This window comes from Halichoeres trimaculatus, unplaced genomic scaffold (assembly GCF_033239565.1).
Source record: "Halichoeres trimaculatus isolate MK-OKI-2021-1 unplaced genomic scaffold, fHalTri1.1 fHalTri1_scaffold_19, whole genome shotgun sequence".
NCBI lineage: Eukaryota > Metazoa > Chordata > Actinopteri > Labriformes > Labridae > Halichoeres > Halichoeres trimaculatus.
Genome location: NW_027437197.1, coordinates 18,155,639 through 18,174,057, shown reverse-complemented (window position 1 = coordinate 18,174,057; position 18,419 = coordinate 18,155,639). Strand labels below are relative to the sequence as shown.

Below are 18,419 nucleotides of genomic sequence, written 5' to 3'. Positions count from 1 at the left end.
GATGAAAAATATCCTTATGGCTAATGCTGGCATATTTTTATGGATGTTAATTGGATGTTACGTTTATATGCACTGTCCCTTTCAAAACATCACTGTTTTGGGTTTTTTTTCATACAAAGTAACTGTTATGTTGGAAAATGTTAGCCAATTCCCCTACAAATTATGTAAAAAAAAATGCCTGAAGTTGTAACATTTGGGAACCAGTAGGTTCCACAAAATTATTCCAACACTTACGTTGTGCTATATTTAGTTTATGTTTTGAAGTTAATATAACAAATATCACTCCAGTGCTCTAAAAAGTCAAAGCTGGCATCCTGAGTGGGCAATATTGTTAGTCGTATCTCTTTATTCATCTTTTTCTCTAGAGTCTTTTCTGATACCAGCTTCACAGCAGTGGTTTCAAGCATCTAAAGTATAAATAAAGTAGTAGTCAATTTGTGTGCACTTATAAAAAAGCAAAAAAGGGGAAATCACTCTTTAGGACCTGGGTGTTAGTTTGAAGTTTAACTGACAGTGATTTCAAACAGGCTTACTACATGTGCTTTTTTCCTAGGCTTACTTCTCAAAACAAATAAGTGAATTTCAAGAAAAAAAACTATTTATTTTTTTCGCTTACATGAGCAAAAAGCACAAGTGATACAAAAACAAAAAAAATTACATACAGTGATATCCAAACAACAAGAAACAGATGCATAAATGATGCAATAAGATCATTGCTAATACTGATTACTATGCTACTGTATGGAACATAACTGAGTATATTTGGCTAAGGCTATACAGTTGGGCATAAAATTATAACAGGTAAAACACACACACACACGCACATTCACACACACACACACACACACACACACACACACACACACACACACACACACACACACACACACACACACACACACACACACACACACACAAACAAACACACACACACAAACAAACACACACACACACACATTCACACACACACACACACACACACACACACACACACACACACACACACACACACACACACACACACACACAAACAAACACACACACACAAACAAACACACACACACACACACACACACACACAAACAAACACACACACACACACACACACATAGCACACACAAACACACACATGCACTCTTCTTAAGGTGTCTGTAGGAAACATCACATAGATTCACATGAATTTCTCTGAAACTTGAATCTAACTTCTTTCCTTTCTAAACTCATTTTTCAAACCAAACAACAGAAACAACTAACTACAACACTAACTACTAACATGTTAATTTGTCTCTAGTGTAAAAAGTGTCCAATCAGACACAGACACATTGGCTTCTATTGGTTTCTGGGTACTGATGTGATTTTAAGACTGTTCACATTTTGGTTTGTGCTCCCTTATCATCTTCCTCTCGACTTTTGTACGAGCCTTTCCTGACCATCTCAACCTCCGGATTTTGCAGGCCTTTGCCCTTCTTTTCATCTTCATCATCCTTTTTCTTGAACTGGGCCTCAATTTCTGCGGGATCGATGTAAGTGTAGAAGTAAGCCATGATGGAGAAGATAACACACACTGCCGCCAAGAGGGAGGCAAACAGGACGTATTCTGCCCACTGTGGAAGAAGGAGAGAGACGATACAGTATGAATCATGTGCACTTGACTTCTGTTTGAAAATGTTCACATTTTGTCTTTTTTACCTGTTCAGGAATCTTTGCAAGCTCAGCAACAATCAGCACAATAAAGTTTCCAATAGCAACCGTGAACAACCAGCCAGCTTGCAGCACTGCTTTCATGTTACTCGGTGCCTTTAAGACACAAAAAAAAAGACACACAGATTTACACATTCTGTCTTCTGCAACTTCTCTACACTGCAAGAAAAGTTGGAAGTGCTATTTTTAAAATTACCTGTGAGTAGGAGAACTCCAGACCTGTGACAGAAAACATCACTTCACCTGCAGTGATGAAGAAGTACTGCGGGATCTGCAGGGCCATGTGAACCGAGTTGGGTTTGATGTTTTCAACTGAAGTAATGGAGTCATCACACTGAAAAACACACAAAACATCACTTCATTTACATATTACAAATAAACCAAACACATCATCTTAATGTCACTTATATATTAAGATAAGAATTAACAACAGATACATTTTTCTGTACTGTTATAAGATATATTAAAGACAATGTGTTGGACTTACACTCCCTTCAATGACCAGTGTGCTTGGTATAAAAAAGATATATGAGCTTCCAAATCCAAAGTCCCTGCTGTATGTACAAAACTTTGAACCACTCTTTATGGTAAATATGGACCTATTCATAAAAAAAGAAAAATGGTTAATTGAAGTCTATTAATACATGAATAAATTGATAATTACAGGATAAAAATTATAAATTGGACAGTGTAAAACAATCCTCACCTTCCATTTTTTATCTGAGTGTAGTTGGAATAATCATGTGGTTCTACTGTTCCAAAGTTAGCTCCAGGACTTGCTATTTCCAATGCAGTGTCCATTCCATTTATGAATCTAAAATGGGCACATATTGAGTTAACATATTTTGGACAAACAATATTTAAAAAAAAAAAAAAAAAGCATATAATTCCATTAAATGTCATTTTCTGTCATTTACTGAACATTTGTGATTTCTCTCACCGGATTTCATTGCTGCCTTCTTCCGGCTTGGAGTTTAAATCTGTACTCTGAGGAAAGGAGCAATTGGACGTCGATTAGTTTAACCACTCAAAGGCCTCTTTTTAGTCTAATTTGATTATTTTGTTTTTCTCACTCACCAACTGCCAGTCGTCATTGAGGTTTAAGGGAATGAGAAGAGTTTGTCGCTTGCCCATTTCCAAGGAGATATTTTTTGTCACTGGAGGATTGCCGATAGAAACTGTAATATTTTCATCCTCTAATGTGAAGAAGTCATCACTGGCCTGCAGAACACAGGGACTGTTTAAACTCACATGATTCTTATAGTCTGTGTATCAACACATAGAAGAGTTCCAGCCCTCAGGTTTTTTATTTGTCTGTTTGTTTGTTTTCTTAATATGAGGACATACCCAAGCTGCAGGAAGTTCCACAGAATGAGCTCCAGCGAGATTTACTGTGACTGGGTTCATGCCCATGTTCAGCAGTTTCAGCTGACTCTGGGAGGATGATGGGAAGTTGGGCAGTGTTTTCTGAAAATTTGAAAAAACAGGGTTAACAATCCTTCCTTTGTTCTAATCAGCTCCTGGAGTTACTTTTTCATAATTGTTGTTCAGTTAAAAAGATTAATAAAACCATTTACTACTCACATCAATCTCAATCTGAACCAAAGCGGCACAGACAAATGCAATGGCTGCCAGCATCATCCCCACTGTCATTCTTTTCAGAGATCTGTTGAATTAAATCCAAGCTCAGTTATTGATTTGTACAACAGGACTTAAATACATACATATTTAACCATATTTCTCATGTATACATTTGTTCCTAAAGGCTGATATTTACATCCTCAGTGTGTATCAGTATCAGTAACCTAGAATCTCAAAATGGTTTGAATATTTCTAAAATCATTGGGAAAAAAAGGGGGGGGAATTAATTTACAGAATGTCAGACTCCTGAAAAGGAGGTTTATTTATACACTCAATGCTTTTTGGAGCCCACTGTACCATGAATGCCTTTCTTAAGGAGCTGATTGAAAACATGAAACTCTTTTGCAATATCTTCATTTGTTGAGATAAATATGTATTAACTGTTCCCAATGTTTAACATTTGTCTGAAAGAAGAATAAAGTGTAAGCACCTTTTTTTTTATTTGGCACAAAATTTTTATGAGCCAGAAAAACAGTGTCAACAAGTTTCAGCAATACTTACGTGAAGTTCAAACCACATTTCTTGATCAGAGGATAGATTAAGCTGTCCATGATAGGCACCAGAGTCAGGATCAGGATTGGGTTGACAGTCTTTAAAAAAAAAGAGCATGAATATTCCTCAATACATGCAGAATATCAACCCAGACTATTAAGATGTTGTTTATAGTTGTGTATCTTACCTGCATCTGATCTGGCTGTATGACGAGAGCACCCTGCAGACACACAGACACATATTAGAGCATGAACAAATTACATTAGAGAACTGATACATGTTTAAAGTTGACTTAATTCGCCAACTTACAAAGTTTCCATCCATGGTGGTGGCTTGCAGAGTCCATCTTGAACCCTTTAGAGGATAAACAATGTTAAGATCAGTTTTCACACAAGGGAAATTAGGGATGCTGCAACAAAAAAAGGAGAGTCTAACTTTACTGTACCTTTTGGTCAAACAAGGTCCAGAACATTGGAAGAGGGATGTATAAAAAGAGGACCTTCAGGACCATTTTGATCTGAGCAATGAGGAGTTTCTAAACACAGAGGAAAATATTATTAACTGCTACAAAGTAACGTGTTAGAAGTTCATCATGATTACATAAATGGAAACTTACATCGTATTTTTCTTCTGCCCAGTCCATCCAGTGTTGCCTCTTGGGGTAAGCAGGGCTTCTATGTCTGAAGCGGTTTTTGATAGCAAACTGATGGGAAAAAGAGCCAAGAGGAGGAGTTTTAAGGTTATAGGAACACCTTAAGAAACATATTCATCGATGCAAAATGTGTAGAGGGGAAGGGAGTAAACTGGACTCACCCCAATACATTTGCACACATCAAGCATGATATTTCCTTCAGGTTCAGCTTTGTAGTACATACCACTCCCCACAATAAACACCACTGTCAGGAGCATTAAAATTCAAGATCATTATCAATATCATGACACACAACATGTTTCAGGTGTTTAAATTTCACATCTAGTCTTTGAATTCTTCAGACATACCAAGTGCAACCACCATCAAAGCTGCAGGGACGCCAAAGGCCAGAGAATAACACTTCTGCTGACTGTAGATGCCACATTCCTGAGCTGCAGATGGAGACAAATAGCCATTTAGATTTCACTCACACTCAAAGATTACTGCATGCACTCCTGTTAATGCAGAAAAGTACCAGACAGTACTCTTTGTGCTCTCAGGACTTCATCACACTCTCTGTCCCAAACTCTCGGACAAAAATTGGGAAAAGGACCTTTGGGTACTCTGCACCCTCAGCTTGGAACCAGTTGCAACTCAAAGCTCAAGGAGCTGGTGTCCTTAAATGTTTTTGAATCTGAAATGAAAGATATGGAGGCTGGATCTATCAGCTGTCAGTGTTTAAGCTTGTTTGTTTGAACAATTGATTCCTAGAACGTGATTTCAATCCATAATCTTGTGTTTCGTTGACTGTACTTTGTCCCTTTCAGTGTTTCCTGTTTGTAACTTTATGTTTTTGCTGCTGCCTGTCTTGGCTAGGTCTCCCGGGAAAAAGAAGTTGAACCTGATTGAACAAATAAAAATAAAAATAAAAATAATAATGTCATAAACTTAATTTCCTGTTCTGAAATCTACCTCTCAGGATGGGGGTAATGATGGTTGACAGCAGACTTCCACCGTTGATGCAGAGGTAGAATACAGAGAAGAAAGTTCTCCTTTGCTTTTCCTGCAAAAAGAAATAAAACATTGACCTTTGATTGTGTTTTGCATGTTGTGTCACACTGAGCATGTTGGGTAATCAATTTCAGTGTTATCTGTTTTTATTATGTACGTGATAAAGTAGTTCCACTCTGACTCTTGATTCTGTTGTGTCATTACAGAGACAATAAAAGTACATCTACATCTATTACAGACTCAATTTACAGACATTCATGCTCCCTAAAGGATAATTCTGCCCAAATCCCGGAGATTTGCAATGTACTATCCTGACCTGATGGTCACCAAACTGGTCTCCACCAAAAGCGGCAACACAGGGTTTGATTCCTCCAGTGCCCAAAGCAATGAGGAAAAGACCAACCATGGACAAGACACTATGTATAAAGAAAAACACATCATCATGTGAATATGTGGTTAAATCTGACAGCAAAATCTTATTATTACTGTAAAGAGTGGAAACCCACACATGAAAGGTCATGTTATCTGGGGTCCCATCTCTGTCTGAGTCTGTGATGTCGTGGATTGCACTGACAGCCATTGCAACCTGACCGATGGCGTAGACAATGGAGAGGTAGATGATCGTCCTGTGAGGGGGAAGTGGGAAAGAGATAGCGTGTGAAAGGGGACCTAAAATCAGGACTGTTTGGAGGGTTTATACATCTTAAGGGTTCGGCACTTTGCACCCATCCCAACACTTGCATTGCATTGTGATTATCCAAAACCTACAGATGACTGCTTGCATCGTTTTAATGACAAAGCAATTAGAATTTCATACATTAAATCATTGAAATACGATTCCCCCACTCACTTAAACTTTCCCAGCCATGAGTCAGCCACAATGGCCCCAAGGATAGGGGTCAGGTAGCAGAGGGCCACAAAGGTGTGATAGATCGAGGTGGCCATGTCATCGTCCCAGCGCAGGAAGTACTTAAAGTACAACACAAGCACCGCTGTGGACAGAGAGGGAAAACTGAGGCTTATTTCTCTTTCAAATTAAATCCTATCAGTGCAAGGCTTGACTTTTAAAAATCAGAGATATCATGTTAAGTATTGAACAAGATCCACAAGATTAACGACAAGTCTAATGAGCACACAGCAGCTCCACACAACTGTTTCCAATCACTGTCTGTAAGACTAAATCAGCTCAATGAAGCAACGTTTTAAACCTAAGAAACATTTTCTGGCATGTTCACAAATGCCACACTCTCACCTCGCATGCCATAGTAGGAAAACCTCTCGCAGAACTCATTGACAACAATGAAAAAGATGCTGAGCGGGTATCCAAACACTTCTTTGCTCTGATGGATATAAGAAAGAGGAGCTTAGTGAGGAGAAGAGGTGGATTAAATATTTATCAGGACAATACCACAATGAAACATACTCCATTAAAAGTAAAATACATTCGCTCAATAATTCATGTTTAATGTTTAAAACTTGGGAACCAAATTCATAGAAAGTTTTCTGGCTATCATATCTTTTTAAAAAATTTGTTAAATAATCTTTTTTCAAGATTTTTTTTTAAATTTACTGTTATTCTATTATAGAACATCACACCAGATTTTATACATTAATCATGTTTTATGTAAAAGCTTCATCTTGAAATTATTTCTAGCTATGAAATGAATATCATGGAAAACTAATAACACAATTCTTTGCCAAATATGGTATAGTTGATCATTTACATGCAACTTTAAATACAAGCAAGTTAAACCTTTTCATTGGAAGAAGTTGGGAGTATCTTGTTTTACTTTTACAGTAAGTGCCACACATTCATGTATGCATACAGCCAGAGATACTTAATCTTTTAAGATTATAATATATATGATATAAATATATTCAAAAGTAAGCAGCAAACAGAAAAATAAAATTCTTTACCGTTCCTTTGTTCCTCCTCTCTTTCTTGGGATCCTCTTTGTCTGAACATGAAATGAAACTTGTTTCAATAAAAAGCCCTTTGCATGTATATTTCTGGAAAGAAATTCAGCAGCTCCCAACTTTTCTGGTGTGTTGGAACAGAACTAAAAAAGAATATAATCGACCGAATAGTAGATTTTAATGTAAGCGTATTAAAATAAAAACCTCCAAATTCACCTGTCATGATGACGGTTAGAAGAAGCTCTTCTCCACGTGGTAAATTTTCCTCAGAAATTCCTGCACAAGCCCGTGGATAATTGAGCTTTCACTGTTTCCAGTGGGAGTGGGACGTTTTTGCAATATTGCTCCTTATTAGCCCTTCACCTGTCTGCACACTGCTGACTGTGTTACTTTACAGTGGGCGGGAACATGAGATAGGACGCCAGGCATGTTCAGTCCTTAACACCTCATAAAAATATTAGTAGCTGTCAAACAGTAACGTCACATCAAACTTAGAAAACAATGTGAAAAAACGTAAAAATGTTTAATTAAAGTAAGAAACCATAAGTACACATGCAGAGAAATGAGTGTATTTTATTTAAAAGAGAAGCAATAAGGAATATCTCTGTTTACAGCAGAACAGTGACTTTGTGTTAAATTAAAAATAAAAAAACATTGCTGCTCAAATATAAAACAATTTGTTGAACATTTCAATGAACACTAAAATGGTAAAAGCTTCATATTACTTCCACAGTAGGCGTTGTCTGGATCCACACCTCATCGCTTTGGCAAGAAGGTGAACATCATCTTTACAGTGTATACTTTCAAATATTGCACACACTCCTTTTTTATATACATTAATAAACAACTTATATTTTTTTTGTATGCAATGGCTTTGAGTATCCAAAAAACGCCTCTGTTCTAAGACATTGAAGTGATTTAAGGTTGAATGCTAACGTGTCAAAGGAGGCAAATTTTTAGCATCTTGTAGAAATATAACTTCATTTACAGGGAGAGGAGCATCGATGTACGCAGCATATACTGTTCATCAAGACATCAATACAGTGGCTTATAAAAGTGGGATACTGTACATAAAAAACACAACGTGAAACTTTATCAAAATGAACAAAGATGGGCTGTTGGGACGGTGAGTTTACTGTAATGTCATGCATATTTAAGATCCCAACAGGAGTGTCTCCATGAAATATACCGCCCGGTAAAAGCAGCATGAAGACATGGAGCAAAAACTGAGTCTGTCATCTGTCCGTTATGATCCACGCTCATCTGCTCTTCAGGTCTTACAACTTTGATTTGGCCGCTTCCACCAGAGCCTCCATGACATGTACATAAAACAGGTCCAGTGCCTTCGTCATGGTTCAATGAGAAGGTCAGATGTGGTCAGTTTCCCTTTTAAGCTGACCGTGTGGCATCACTGGCAGGCTGCCTCGCAAGTACGGAGAGACTGCTAAGTCCAAGGCTAGCCCAGGCTAGCATCATACCACAGAAGAAGAGCTGGGGATGCCCTGAATGGTGGCAGAGGTTGGTGTGCCACTGATGGCGTTGAAGATGTGAAGCGAGTCTGGAAGAACGCTCTTCATGCCATCTTCTACAGGACTGATCTGAAAGGTAAGAAAAGTTAGATCATAAAGAAAATACCATGACACTTCTTAGATTAAGGAGATGTTCAGGGCATACGGAGGCACAGTCAGGAGAGTAGTTTCAGCGCTGTACCAAAGTATGGTGAGAAATAGAACAACTTCCACTCTCTACATTAGAGATAAGTGGGGAAAATAACTAAAGAGAAAATTAACCAAAGAAGAGGGGCATAACATGTGTAAGACGCAAAGTAAAACATCAAGCTCTAGAACATGGAGGGAATATGGTTGGAGAAATATAACAATTTTGCATCACCCCAAAATCAAAGGAAAATCCTCACTTTCCCTCACTTGTCCCACAACCTTACTGGAGACAGTGTGGGGCACATGACGTGGACCATGCTCATGAGTTTCAGCAATGTGTAAAAACAAACAAGTACTGGGATGAAGTGTGGAAAGAAATAAAAACAATCTTGGATTATGTAATTCCTAAGACATGTAAAGTGCCTTCTCTGGGAAGCTGAAGACAAGAAAATATACAAAACAAAAACACATTCACAGCAAGAAGGTCACCGGTTCGATTCCCAGCTTGGCCTGTGGGCCTTTCTGTGTGGAGTTTGCATGTACGTGTGTGGGTTCTCTCAGGGTCCTCTGGCTTCCTCCCACAGTCCAAAAACATGCTCATCAGGTTAACTGAACACTCTAAATCAGGGGTAACCAACATGGTGCCCGCAAGAACCACTCAAGGTGCCCGTGAGGCAAGTTTCAAAAAAAGAACTGGTCACAATGGAGCTCCTTAGTATCGTCATTGTTCTGTAAATCATTAATAATAGTTGTGAAATAATCAACACTGACCTGTGAGCAGTCTTTTCATATAGTATGACCACTTCTACTATGATTTGTGTCATTAAAAACAGAAATGTGCAGAACATTTTTATCACACAAGTAGCCCTTTGTGCCACTCATTTCCTGTGAGGTAGCCCTCTGTCTCAAAAAGGTTGGTGACCCCTGCTCTAAAATTGTTCCTAGGTGTGAGTGTGTGCGTGAATGGTTGTCTGTCTGTGTCAGCCCTGTGATCGGCTGGCGACCAGTCCAGGGTGTACTCTGCTTCTCGCCTAATGACAGCTGGGATAGGCTCCAGCCACCCGCGACCCTAAACAGGATAAGCAGTTCAGAAAATGAATGAATGAAAGACCTGGTTGGAATATTACTTGTGGCATCTAAGAAAGTCCTAACAAGAAAGTGGTGTAAGGAGGACACCCCCCTCACCCCCCACTCTGAAAAACTGTTTGGGAAATTTTGGAAAAACTACAAGACATGGAAATCTTTACACACAATTTGAGACTTTAACAATCTATCTGTCAAAAAATGGAAAAAGTGGATGGACTTTGAAACCCACCAGAAAGACTGAGGATGGACTATTACTATACTACAGTATACTATACTACTGCTATACAAGGAGGCTAAATGAACTTTTAACTGCCACCAAAGTTGTTGTATAACTTGTTATTTTGTTGTGACTTCATAAAAAAAGCAAATAAAATATAAGTATAAAAAAAACAACAAAATAAATAAGGAGATGTTAAAGTGAGAAAACGTGTCTGCTAAATGAAACTGTAAGATCTTAAAACTTGCTAACTCTCACCCCCAACCTGTTGCTGTATGCACACAATAAAGGAATAACAATGGTTGAGGTGTTTTCATTTAAAGTGGGGAAAAAGGAAAATGTTAACATTTCTAAATGCAAAATTACCATGGGAAAAATGAAGGTAAAGAGACATAAAGAAAGAAAACAGGCAGGCTAGAACAATCAAAGTAAGTAACAGAAAACACCAACAGAAAATGAGCATGAGGCATAAAAATACATATTAACACACGTGCACACACAAACATATAAACGAAACACACATGCAGAGTGGACAATTCTCTGATTGTTGCTCCAGCCAGATCTCTGATGTCTCAGACCAAAGATAAAAAATGTTTAATGCACAGAATAAAACAGTTCGTCTTCCTCTGGAGGATTAGCCTCCAGGGTCAGTGGAAGTATGTTTGGTGCATATGTAAGATAAAGCCCGGTGATGTATTGATTTCTTATTTACGGCAGGGTGTAAAGATAAGGTCACTTTAATCACTTTAAGCTGATCAGATTTCTCTGCCAGACTGTTCAGTGCTTTGTAAGGTCAAGAAACAGGCGATGACTAGCTCTCTTGAATTTGTATCATAGGTTAATATCTCAGAGAGGAGGCCTGAGTCTGGCTGGACCAACAAACAAAGTCTTTTTTTGTAAACTTCTTGTATTACCATCCAATCTGCTAATGTCAGCACAGGAGAAAAAACAGAGAAGGGTGTTGTCAGAGAGGGAGTTATCAACAACATGATGTCAGAAGAAGATAACCAGTGGGTGGTACAGATCGTTGGGGCTACCTGCTCGTGCATGATGATGGACAGCTCCCTGGCCAGATCCCTGTAGTTTGCTTTCATCTCATCGTGATACTCCTGCTGGTCTTCTTTGATCAGACGTTCATTGATGCCCAAGCCATGGCCACATGCTTCCACAAAATGCCTACACAGTAAACAAAAACAGGTTTTAAAGGAGGATTACAGCAAATAATCAAACCAAATCAAGATTTAGAAAGCCTGATCTGACCTGAAGACCTCTTTCAGCTGTTTAACTTTGTTGTCAGGATATTTCTTGGCACTTGAATCGTCCAGGAAAGCTCGGGCGTATGCAAGCGGTCCTGCATTTACCTGAGAAAGCATACAGCAGATGTTTAATTATATTATTGTTCATTAGATGTGAGTAGTGTGTGTGTTGGTTAGGCTTAAACCCAGCACCTGGACGCTGATGCTGCCCTGAAGTTTGAGCTGAAGTCGGATCATGTCCACCTCACTGGACGAGCAGAGATGCTTGATCTCTGCCACCTTCTTGCTCATCTCGTCGATGGCCACCTCGATGGGGCTCAGATCAGTGTGGTGTTGATACATCACAGCAATGCGTTTCTTCACATAAGGGAAACAGTGTGTTGCTGGGAGGGATGGAAACACAACAACAAGGATGACTTGTGTGAATCTTCATGTTTAAGTTTTACAGCTCAGGAAACGCTCTCATGTGAAAGGAGCACATAGGATCTTAGATAATAAAGATAAGGAGAGAGGGTTGAACTTTCGGATCTTTTGTGCCATAAAGCAATGAAGCTCTGATTAGGGTTTGAAAAGATCCTTGACAAAACAGCTGAGTGGTCAGAAACTAATCAAGATCTTTTCAGACACGGGACCTTTGCTGCTGAGTAATGTGAAGCCTCTCACAGGGACACACATGTAAAAGTCCTGTGTGTTCAAATGTGTCGGTAAACAGACAATGAGGGGAGGGAGTCTGGAGTCTTTTTGGTAGTGGGACTAAAAAGGCGTCTGATACAGTAAAAATGGACCCAGCTTGCAGCTTAAAGGTTTACTCACTGGTTAGTATCGTCCTGCGTTTGCACTGCTCCTCCACCCCTCCCTGCTTTTTGCCTGATATGGTGAAAGGCATCTCAAACACGAAGCGGCGGATGTTGTGGCTCTTTTCGAAATCTGTCTTCCTATCCGCCAGCTCTTTCTCCTCCAGGTAGGGCGTCACATGTGTCACCTGGATGTACGCGTACTTTGAGTCCAGGTCTTTGGGGTTAATCTGCAGTAATCATGAACACATTAGTTTCATAAATCTGCCAGACCATCGACAAAAAAAAAAAGAAAGAAATCATTCCTCATATCATTATCATCTCACCCTTCCAGAGTCCTGGATCATCTTCACGTTCTCCTGCCCGAACTTGTCAGAGTACAGCTTGAGGAGTCTTTGTGATATCTCTGACAGAGGGGTGAATTTGGGCTCTTTGTAGATGTACTCCTTACCGTCTTCATCCTCGAAGAAGCCCTACACATTTAAAATAAAGTCAGAGTTAATTAAAAAAAATCAGTGTTTAGATATAAAGAAACAAGCACCACCACATCAAATCACACACAAGTAGTAAGTCAAGGTCATTCAAACACATCATTAAAGGTCAGATACTCTAAGAGGACGGCAAACTCCACAAAAACACATTTTTAATGATGAAGCACAGAAACAGAAAAATTCACTGCAAAAAAAAAAATCCACTGCTTAATTTGCTAATGGAAGATTAGGGTCATAATCAGAGAAAAGAAAAACATTGAGATTTCAAGAACTCAGTCAAAATTAAAGATGTAATATAATCAAAATAGAGTTAAGAATCAAATTATAATATCACAAGAAAAAAAGCAGAAATTTTAAGATAATTAAGTCGAGAATTTACCAGAATTATTTTGAAAAATCACCAGAATAAATTTTAATCAACTCCATTTTCCAAACTAAATTCTGACTATGTCTGTGTATGTTTTGGTAATTGGATTTTCTGTTTTGAAAATGATATCAAAAAACAGAAAAATGAGCGGTTATTTGATTTTCATTTTCAAATTTAGAAATGAAATGTGAAAAACTGGTTGATTTTCATTTTCTTTTTCCAAAAACAGAAAATAAAATGTCAGTAGACAGAAACAGAAAACATTTTTTTTTTCATATTGTCCAACTGGAAGTTGCCTTTCAAAGTAAGAGCGCCAGTCAGGGCAGTGCTGTGTGGGTTAAAACATGGATGACCCCAAAGACAGCTTTTCATTTTGATCCCTATAAGGACCCTATGCACCCTTGGGCCCATGAAGTCTGCTTGATATAGTGTGGGATCACTGTCAGATAAATAAGTGCAACATAAATAAAATATATAAAAATACTAAAAGCATTTAATATTAACTTTGGTTTGTAACCCTATATGAGCTATTAGCTATACATAATCTCGACAAGTTTGATGATGTAAGATGATGTAAACCTGACGTTTTGCTTCATGGTAAGGCTGTTGATCCAATTTGTGTCTCAGCAGCATGCACTCCTTTAAAGATACCCCTTCATTGTCCTTCTTCTGTGCGTTGGTTCTGTCTGGAAAATCTCGCGAAGTCTCTCCGTAGCCACACACACGCGCGTGCCTACATGCATGCATACACACTCTTACTTTGCTGTTACACAGCAGCGCCGAAATTCTCCTTCTGTCCTACACAGCAACGTCCCGAGTGGCGCTCTTACTTTGAAAGGCAACTTTCAGTTGCCCAAATTAAGAGCCTAGTAGTAATAGTATTTTATGTTCTGTTTTTTCTGAAACGGAAATGGAAAATCAACCAGTTTTTTAATTTTCATTTTTGAATTTTAAAACAAAAATGAAATAACCACTCTTTTTTGTTTTTTAATATTGTTTTCTGAACAGAATATCCAATTACCAATACATATGCAGACCAGACTGTTTTCTTGATTTTTATCTTAATTCACAAAAAAAGTCTTTCAATCCATTTTAGTCCTAACATTATGCCTTTTCCCCCTAAAATAATGAAAAGAGAACTTCCAACTCTCATTATTTTGTCTCTTACCCTGCCCTGATTGACCTTTCATCTAAGACTAGAGCAAAAGTTCCCTCCTTCAGTCAGGGCTCTTCCTTAGATAGCCAATTGTTTAAAATATGAAACAATTCCTTCAACAGATGAGTGGAGCCATGCTTTACTGAGTTTTATATAAGTGACTATAAGGGGTTTTCTAGTAGGATTAATAACACTGACAACACTGAGCTGAGGTCAAAGGGAGAGTTAGACAGCTAAAAGGTCAGAAATTCACATCACTACATTAGCAGCAGAGGAGCACAACACAACCTAACACTGCTACGTTGGATTTACCTCAGCCTCTGAGTCAGTAAACTGGTACTGCTACAGGAGTATGGACAGCAAAAAACAGCGTTATTCCACAACAACCATCTAAACACTAATAATAAAATCAACAAACTTCAATTCAAACGACTCCATCACCCGTCAACCCATCATTTCAAAAGAGACAGGGTTAAGTGGATCCCAGTCAAAAATACACAGAGGAAGCCACGCCCATCACACTGTTGATAAACTCAGCAGGATGTGACAAAACTGGTGTCAGTACTTGAACAAACTCAGATTTCTCACACAAAAGCATAACCACTGTAATGAGTAGAAGAGCGCCATGCAGCACAGGTCCAGAGACAGGAAGCAGTAGTGGTTACCGTAACTTTAAGCGGCAAACTATGATTAAGAAATGCAATGGATTACAGCAGCACCCACACCACCACACAAAGGCCGCTCAGAGAGGCTAGCAAGGGCTGTTGCACAACTTACCGCTGCCTTCAAAGAGGATAAAAAGCAGAGAAGGGTGTTAGAGTGGATCATAAAATGCCACGGTGTGTGGTCATGCTTTAGAAATAAACACGACTGCAGCAGCTCTCCTGCTCGTTGTGGATCACTTAGCGCTGGATTGTGTGTGAAAGATACTTTTCAATTAGATTGTGCAGGAATTAAATTAATAGCAGGGAAATGGAAGAAATAACAAAAGTGTAATGAAGTTAAAGTCACCTGGCCAAAGAAAGCCACTCTGAAGTAAGTACCCAGCAGCCTCTTTCCTGAGTGCATGACTTCTGTCACTTTGCTGTACGCACGATGCAGCGTGTCGTACAGGTGGGCCAGTTTCTGTGCAAAGAAACAGAAACAGAAAAAATAATGTAAACAGCTCCAAGAAACTGAATTGGTGGAGATTAATGTGCAGGTGAGCAGGCTGTGTACCTCAAAGTCCCTGCGCTTCTCATACACAGGAATAATGAGCTTATAGACGTCAGAGATCAGCTCATAACGCTCTGCCTTCCACAAACCATCTGCACACTCCTCCAAAAGCTCCATGAGAACATCCTGAGAGAAAAAGAGAAGGAATAATTGAATACTCCATCCCTGCAAACAAGGATTGCAACCAGAAGAAAAAGCTTTTCATATTTTCTTTGCATACTTCATTGAAATGCACGTCTTGCATGCCGACATCCTCCATCATGGCAGCTTCTTCATCGATGTTTGGAGTCACAACACGGAATGCTGAGCAGCCCTGCTTGATCATTCCTGAACAGAATGAGCAGATGCATTATTGTTAACAGTCAGACCAATCTTCAACGAGACATTCAGAAAAAAAGGAGCAAGAAAGAATGAGCATAATTCCACTTTTTTTGCTGTGATAGCTGCTGTGTGGGGTGCAAATGTTAAGTACCTTTCCTGCGCAGGTATTCGGCCACAAGTGCAGCGACATGTACGTAGCACATGGCCGCCTGGGGAAAAGAACAGATAACTCAATAATCCAGTGTTTTCTGTTTAATATGGAAAAGAAACACTCAAGCACACAGGCCTGGATTGAAAGTAGAATCTTTCACCACTTCACCTCCGACAGATCTCCGTTCTTCACGTGGATTCGCGCCATACTGTCCAGCCACGTCTTGCGCAGCTCAGGCGTGCTGGCGTACGACTTAGCCAGGCTGTACTGCAGGTCCACCAGCATCTCCGGATCTCTCTCGTGCTCTTTCATCTGGGCCGTGGCCATCAGAACTGTTCTGATCCGCTTGGTCAGGTCCTTCACGTCCGATGGGAAAGCAGTGTTCTGTTTGGGAGCAGGCAGAAATCAAACAGCTCTGTCATCGCTGATTTAGGCATAAAATTATAGAACCAGAGGATACTGATGCACAAAAACACATTTCTAACCTTAATAGTTTTGTCACTGTTGGCACAGTTGTTGATTATTGACAGAGACTGCTGGAAGCGAGTACTTCCAATACCGATAACATCAGCTATCAACTGACTAACAGCAATCACCACCTGCAAACACAGAGACAGGAAAGAAGATTAGATCTGAGCTGATAATGATGGATGAATCATGGACTCAGCATTAACATGAAGCTTTGAGAGACCAGTTCAATCAGTCTAACCTGTAAGTGCGTCCGAACAAAAGACTTGCGACCCGTGTAGTCAAAGTTGCTCTTCATGAGGAAGTAGAGCAGATGTGCTGCGTCGCTGCGGATGGAGCTCAGTTTGGAGTTACAGCATTTCAGGATCTCATAGCAGAAAGCAGCACACATGTCAGCGCGGCCTTCAAAAAATGTGCAAGGGAACTGAAGGAAGGAAAAGACAGATGGGTGTTTAGATTTTTAAAAGAGTGAAGATCATAATAAACACATTTTGGACATCATTCTTACCTTGTAGATGAAGGTGCGCAGGGAAGTGAAGACCTGCTTGAGGGCGGTTTCTGACTGATTGATCTTCAGGAAACAGAGGTGGACATCAAACACCTTCTTCATGAGTGGACTGTGGCCGTGGTCTGAGCAGAGCTGGGTCTGTGGAGAAACAAAGCGTCATTTTAAAAACTGGCTATAAACCCAAAAAGGGTTCATGGCTGTTGAAAGGTGGAAAGTATTTCCTGTGTTACCTTGAATCCCATGATGAAGATACTCAGCGTGTCCAGGACGGTTAGACACACTTCAGTAGCAATGTTAGCCTCCAGCAACGACTGATTCAACACATCTGCATCCGAGTGACTGTAGGCTGAAACAGAGAAAACAGAGAGCTGTAGTGGGAGATAAATACTCGGCACAGAAGCTGCATCATGTATCACATCAGATCACCAGGGTGAAATCTTGTTAGAGGCAAAGCTGTTGCTTTAAAGATGAAGAATATGAGATGTTTAAGTTTCATTCCGGGAGGGCGAAAACTCCTAAATTTGATTAAACCATTGCATTTTTCTAAATTAAAGGTGAAAATCGTAGCAATGATGTTTAAGTGTTTAAACATGTACAATTGAAACCAGAAGTTTACATGCACTATATACAGTGGGGAAAATAAGTATTAATGCGTCAAATTTTTTCTCATCACATTTATTTCCACATTTATTAAGATGCAATTCAAACGAAATTTCTACCAGACATTGGTATTAACTCAAATAATCCACACATGAAAAGAAATCACAACATTCAGGTCCATAAATAGTGACTGTGTGGAGTTAAGTGCGATAACACAGGAAAAAAGTATTGAACACACTAACTGAGACTCATCTAATACTTAGTGGAGAAGCCTTTGTTTGCAATGACAGCTTCCAGACGCTTCTTGTATGTTTGAACTAATCGCCCACACTGACAGGTGTGATTTTGACCCCAAATCTTGAATATGCTTTGGTGACTTCTGGTGAACCCTTTTCTTTAGTTCTTTCCACAAATGTTCAATTGGATTTAAGTCAGGTGATTGACTAGGCCATTCCAACAGAATGATTTTCTTTTTTGAAACCATTTGAGAGTCAACTTTGCCGTGTGCTTTGGATCGTTATCCTGCTGGAAGGTCCAGCCACGTCTCATCTTCATCATCCTGGTGGATGGCAGCAGATTCATATCAAGAATTTCCCCATACATGGCTCCATCCATTGCTCCGTCAATTATATGAAGTTTGCCAACACCATGAGATGAGAAACAAGCCCATGCCATGATGCTTCCACCTCCAAACTTCTATGTTGGTATAGTGTCTTTAGGGTGATGTGCAGTGCCATT

General features: G+C 39.4%; 2 protein-coding genes across 8 annotated transcripts in view; both read right to left on the bottom strand.

The window, feature by feature from the left end:
* Positions 1 to 1,216: 1,216 nt before the first annotated feature.
* Positions 1,217 to 6,750, bottom strand: slc15a1a (solute carrier family 15 member 1a). Its single transcript, XM_074694715.1, has 21 exons — positions 6,729 to 6,750; positions 6,327 to 6,468; positions 5,983 to 6,102; positions 5,793 to 5,892; positions 5,438 to 5,528; positions 4,834 to 4,917; positions 4,648 to 4,730; positions 4,451 to 4,537; positions 4,280 to 4,369; positions 4,144 to 4,188; positions 4,022 to 4,054; positions 3,844 to 3,932; positions 3,286 to 3,367; positions 3,049 to 3,168; positions 2,779 to 2,922; positions 2,642 to 2,688; positions 2,408 to 2,515; positions 2,189 to 2,300; positions 1,898 to 2,035; positions 1,690 to 1,797; positions 1,217 to 1,604 (listed from the first exon to the last, which is right to left on the bottom strand). The coding sequence occupies exons 1-21, from the start codon at positions 6,733 to 6,735 to the stop codon at positions 1,368 to 1,370; spliced, it is 2,067 nt and encodes a 688-aa protein (XP_074550816.1). The 5' UTR covers positions 6,736 to 6,750; the 3' UTR covers positions 1,217 to 1,367.
* A 1,207-nt stretch (positions 6,751 to 7,957) lies between these two features.
* LOC141808922 (dedicator of cytokinesis protein 9) overlaps positions 7,958 to 18,419 on the bottom strand; it is an 85,793-nt gene continuing 75,331 nt past the window's right edge. For all 7 annotated transcript variants that reach the window (XM_074695728.1, XM_074695727.1, XM_074695729.1 and 4 more), the window contains exons 39-53: positions 17,312 to 17,427; positions 17,082 to 17,219; positions 16,815 to 16,997; positions 16,591 to 16,704; positions 16,274 to 16,489; positions 16,106 to 16,163; positions 15,854 to 15,960; positions 15,637 to 15,759; positions 15,430 to 15,543; positions 12,731 to 12,877; positions 12,424 to 12,634; positions 11,803 to 11,993; positions 11,615 to 11,715; positions 11,392 to 11,530; positions 7,958 to 8,991 (exon numbers count right to left, since the gene is read on the bottom strand). In XM_074695728.1, coding sequence (XP_074551829.1) covers positions 8,866 to 8,991; positions 11,392 to 11,530; positions 11,615 to 11,715; positions 11,803 to 11,993; positions 12,424 to 12,634; positions 12,731 to 12,877; positions 15,430 to 15,543; positions 15,637 to 15,759; positions 15,854 to 15,960; positions 16,106 to 16,163; positions 16,274 to 16,489; positions 16,591 to 16,704; positions 16,815 to 16,997; positions 17,082 to 17,219; positions 17,312 to 17,427 — 2,084 coding nt within the window. In that variant the 3' untranslated portion in view covers positions 7,958 to 8,865. The remainder of the gene's footprint in view (positions 8,992 to 11,391; positions 11,531 to 11,614; positions 11,716 to 11,802; positions 11,994 to 12,423; positions 12,635 to 12,730; positions 12,878 to 15,429; positions 15,544 to 15,636; positions 15,760 to 15,853; positions 15,961 to 16,105; positions 16,164 to 16,273; positions 16,490 to 16,590; positions 16,705 to 16,814; positions 16,998 to 17,081; positions 17,220 to 17,311; positions 17,428 to 18,419) is intronic.

Excerpts from the sequence above, each read along its gene's own strand:
- slc15a1a (XM_074694715.1), bottom strand. Across the intron at positions 4,731-4,833 it reads TTTGATGGTGGTTGCACTTG|TGGTGTTTATTGTGGGGAGT; the intron begins GTATGTCTGAAG and ends TGCTCCTGACAG. Across the intron at positions 3,368-3,843 it reads AAATGTGGTTTGAACTTCAC|ATCTCTGAAAAGAATGACAG; the intron begins GTAAGTATTGCT and ends TTAATTCAACAG.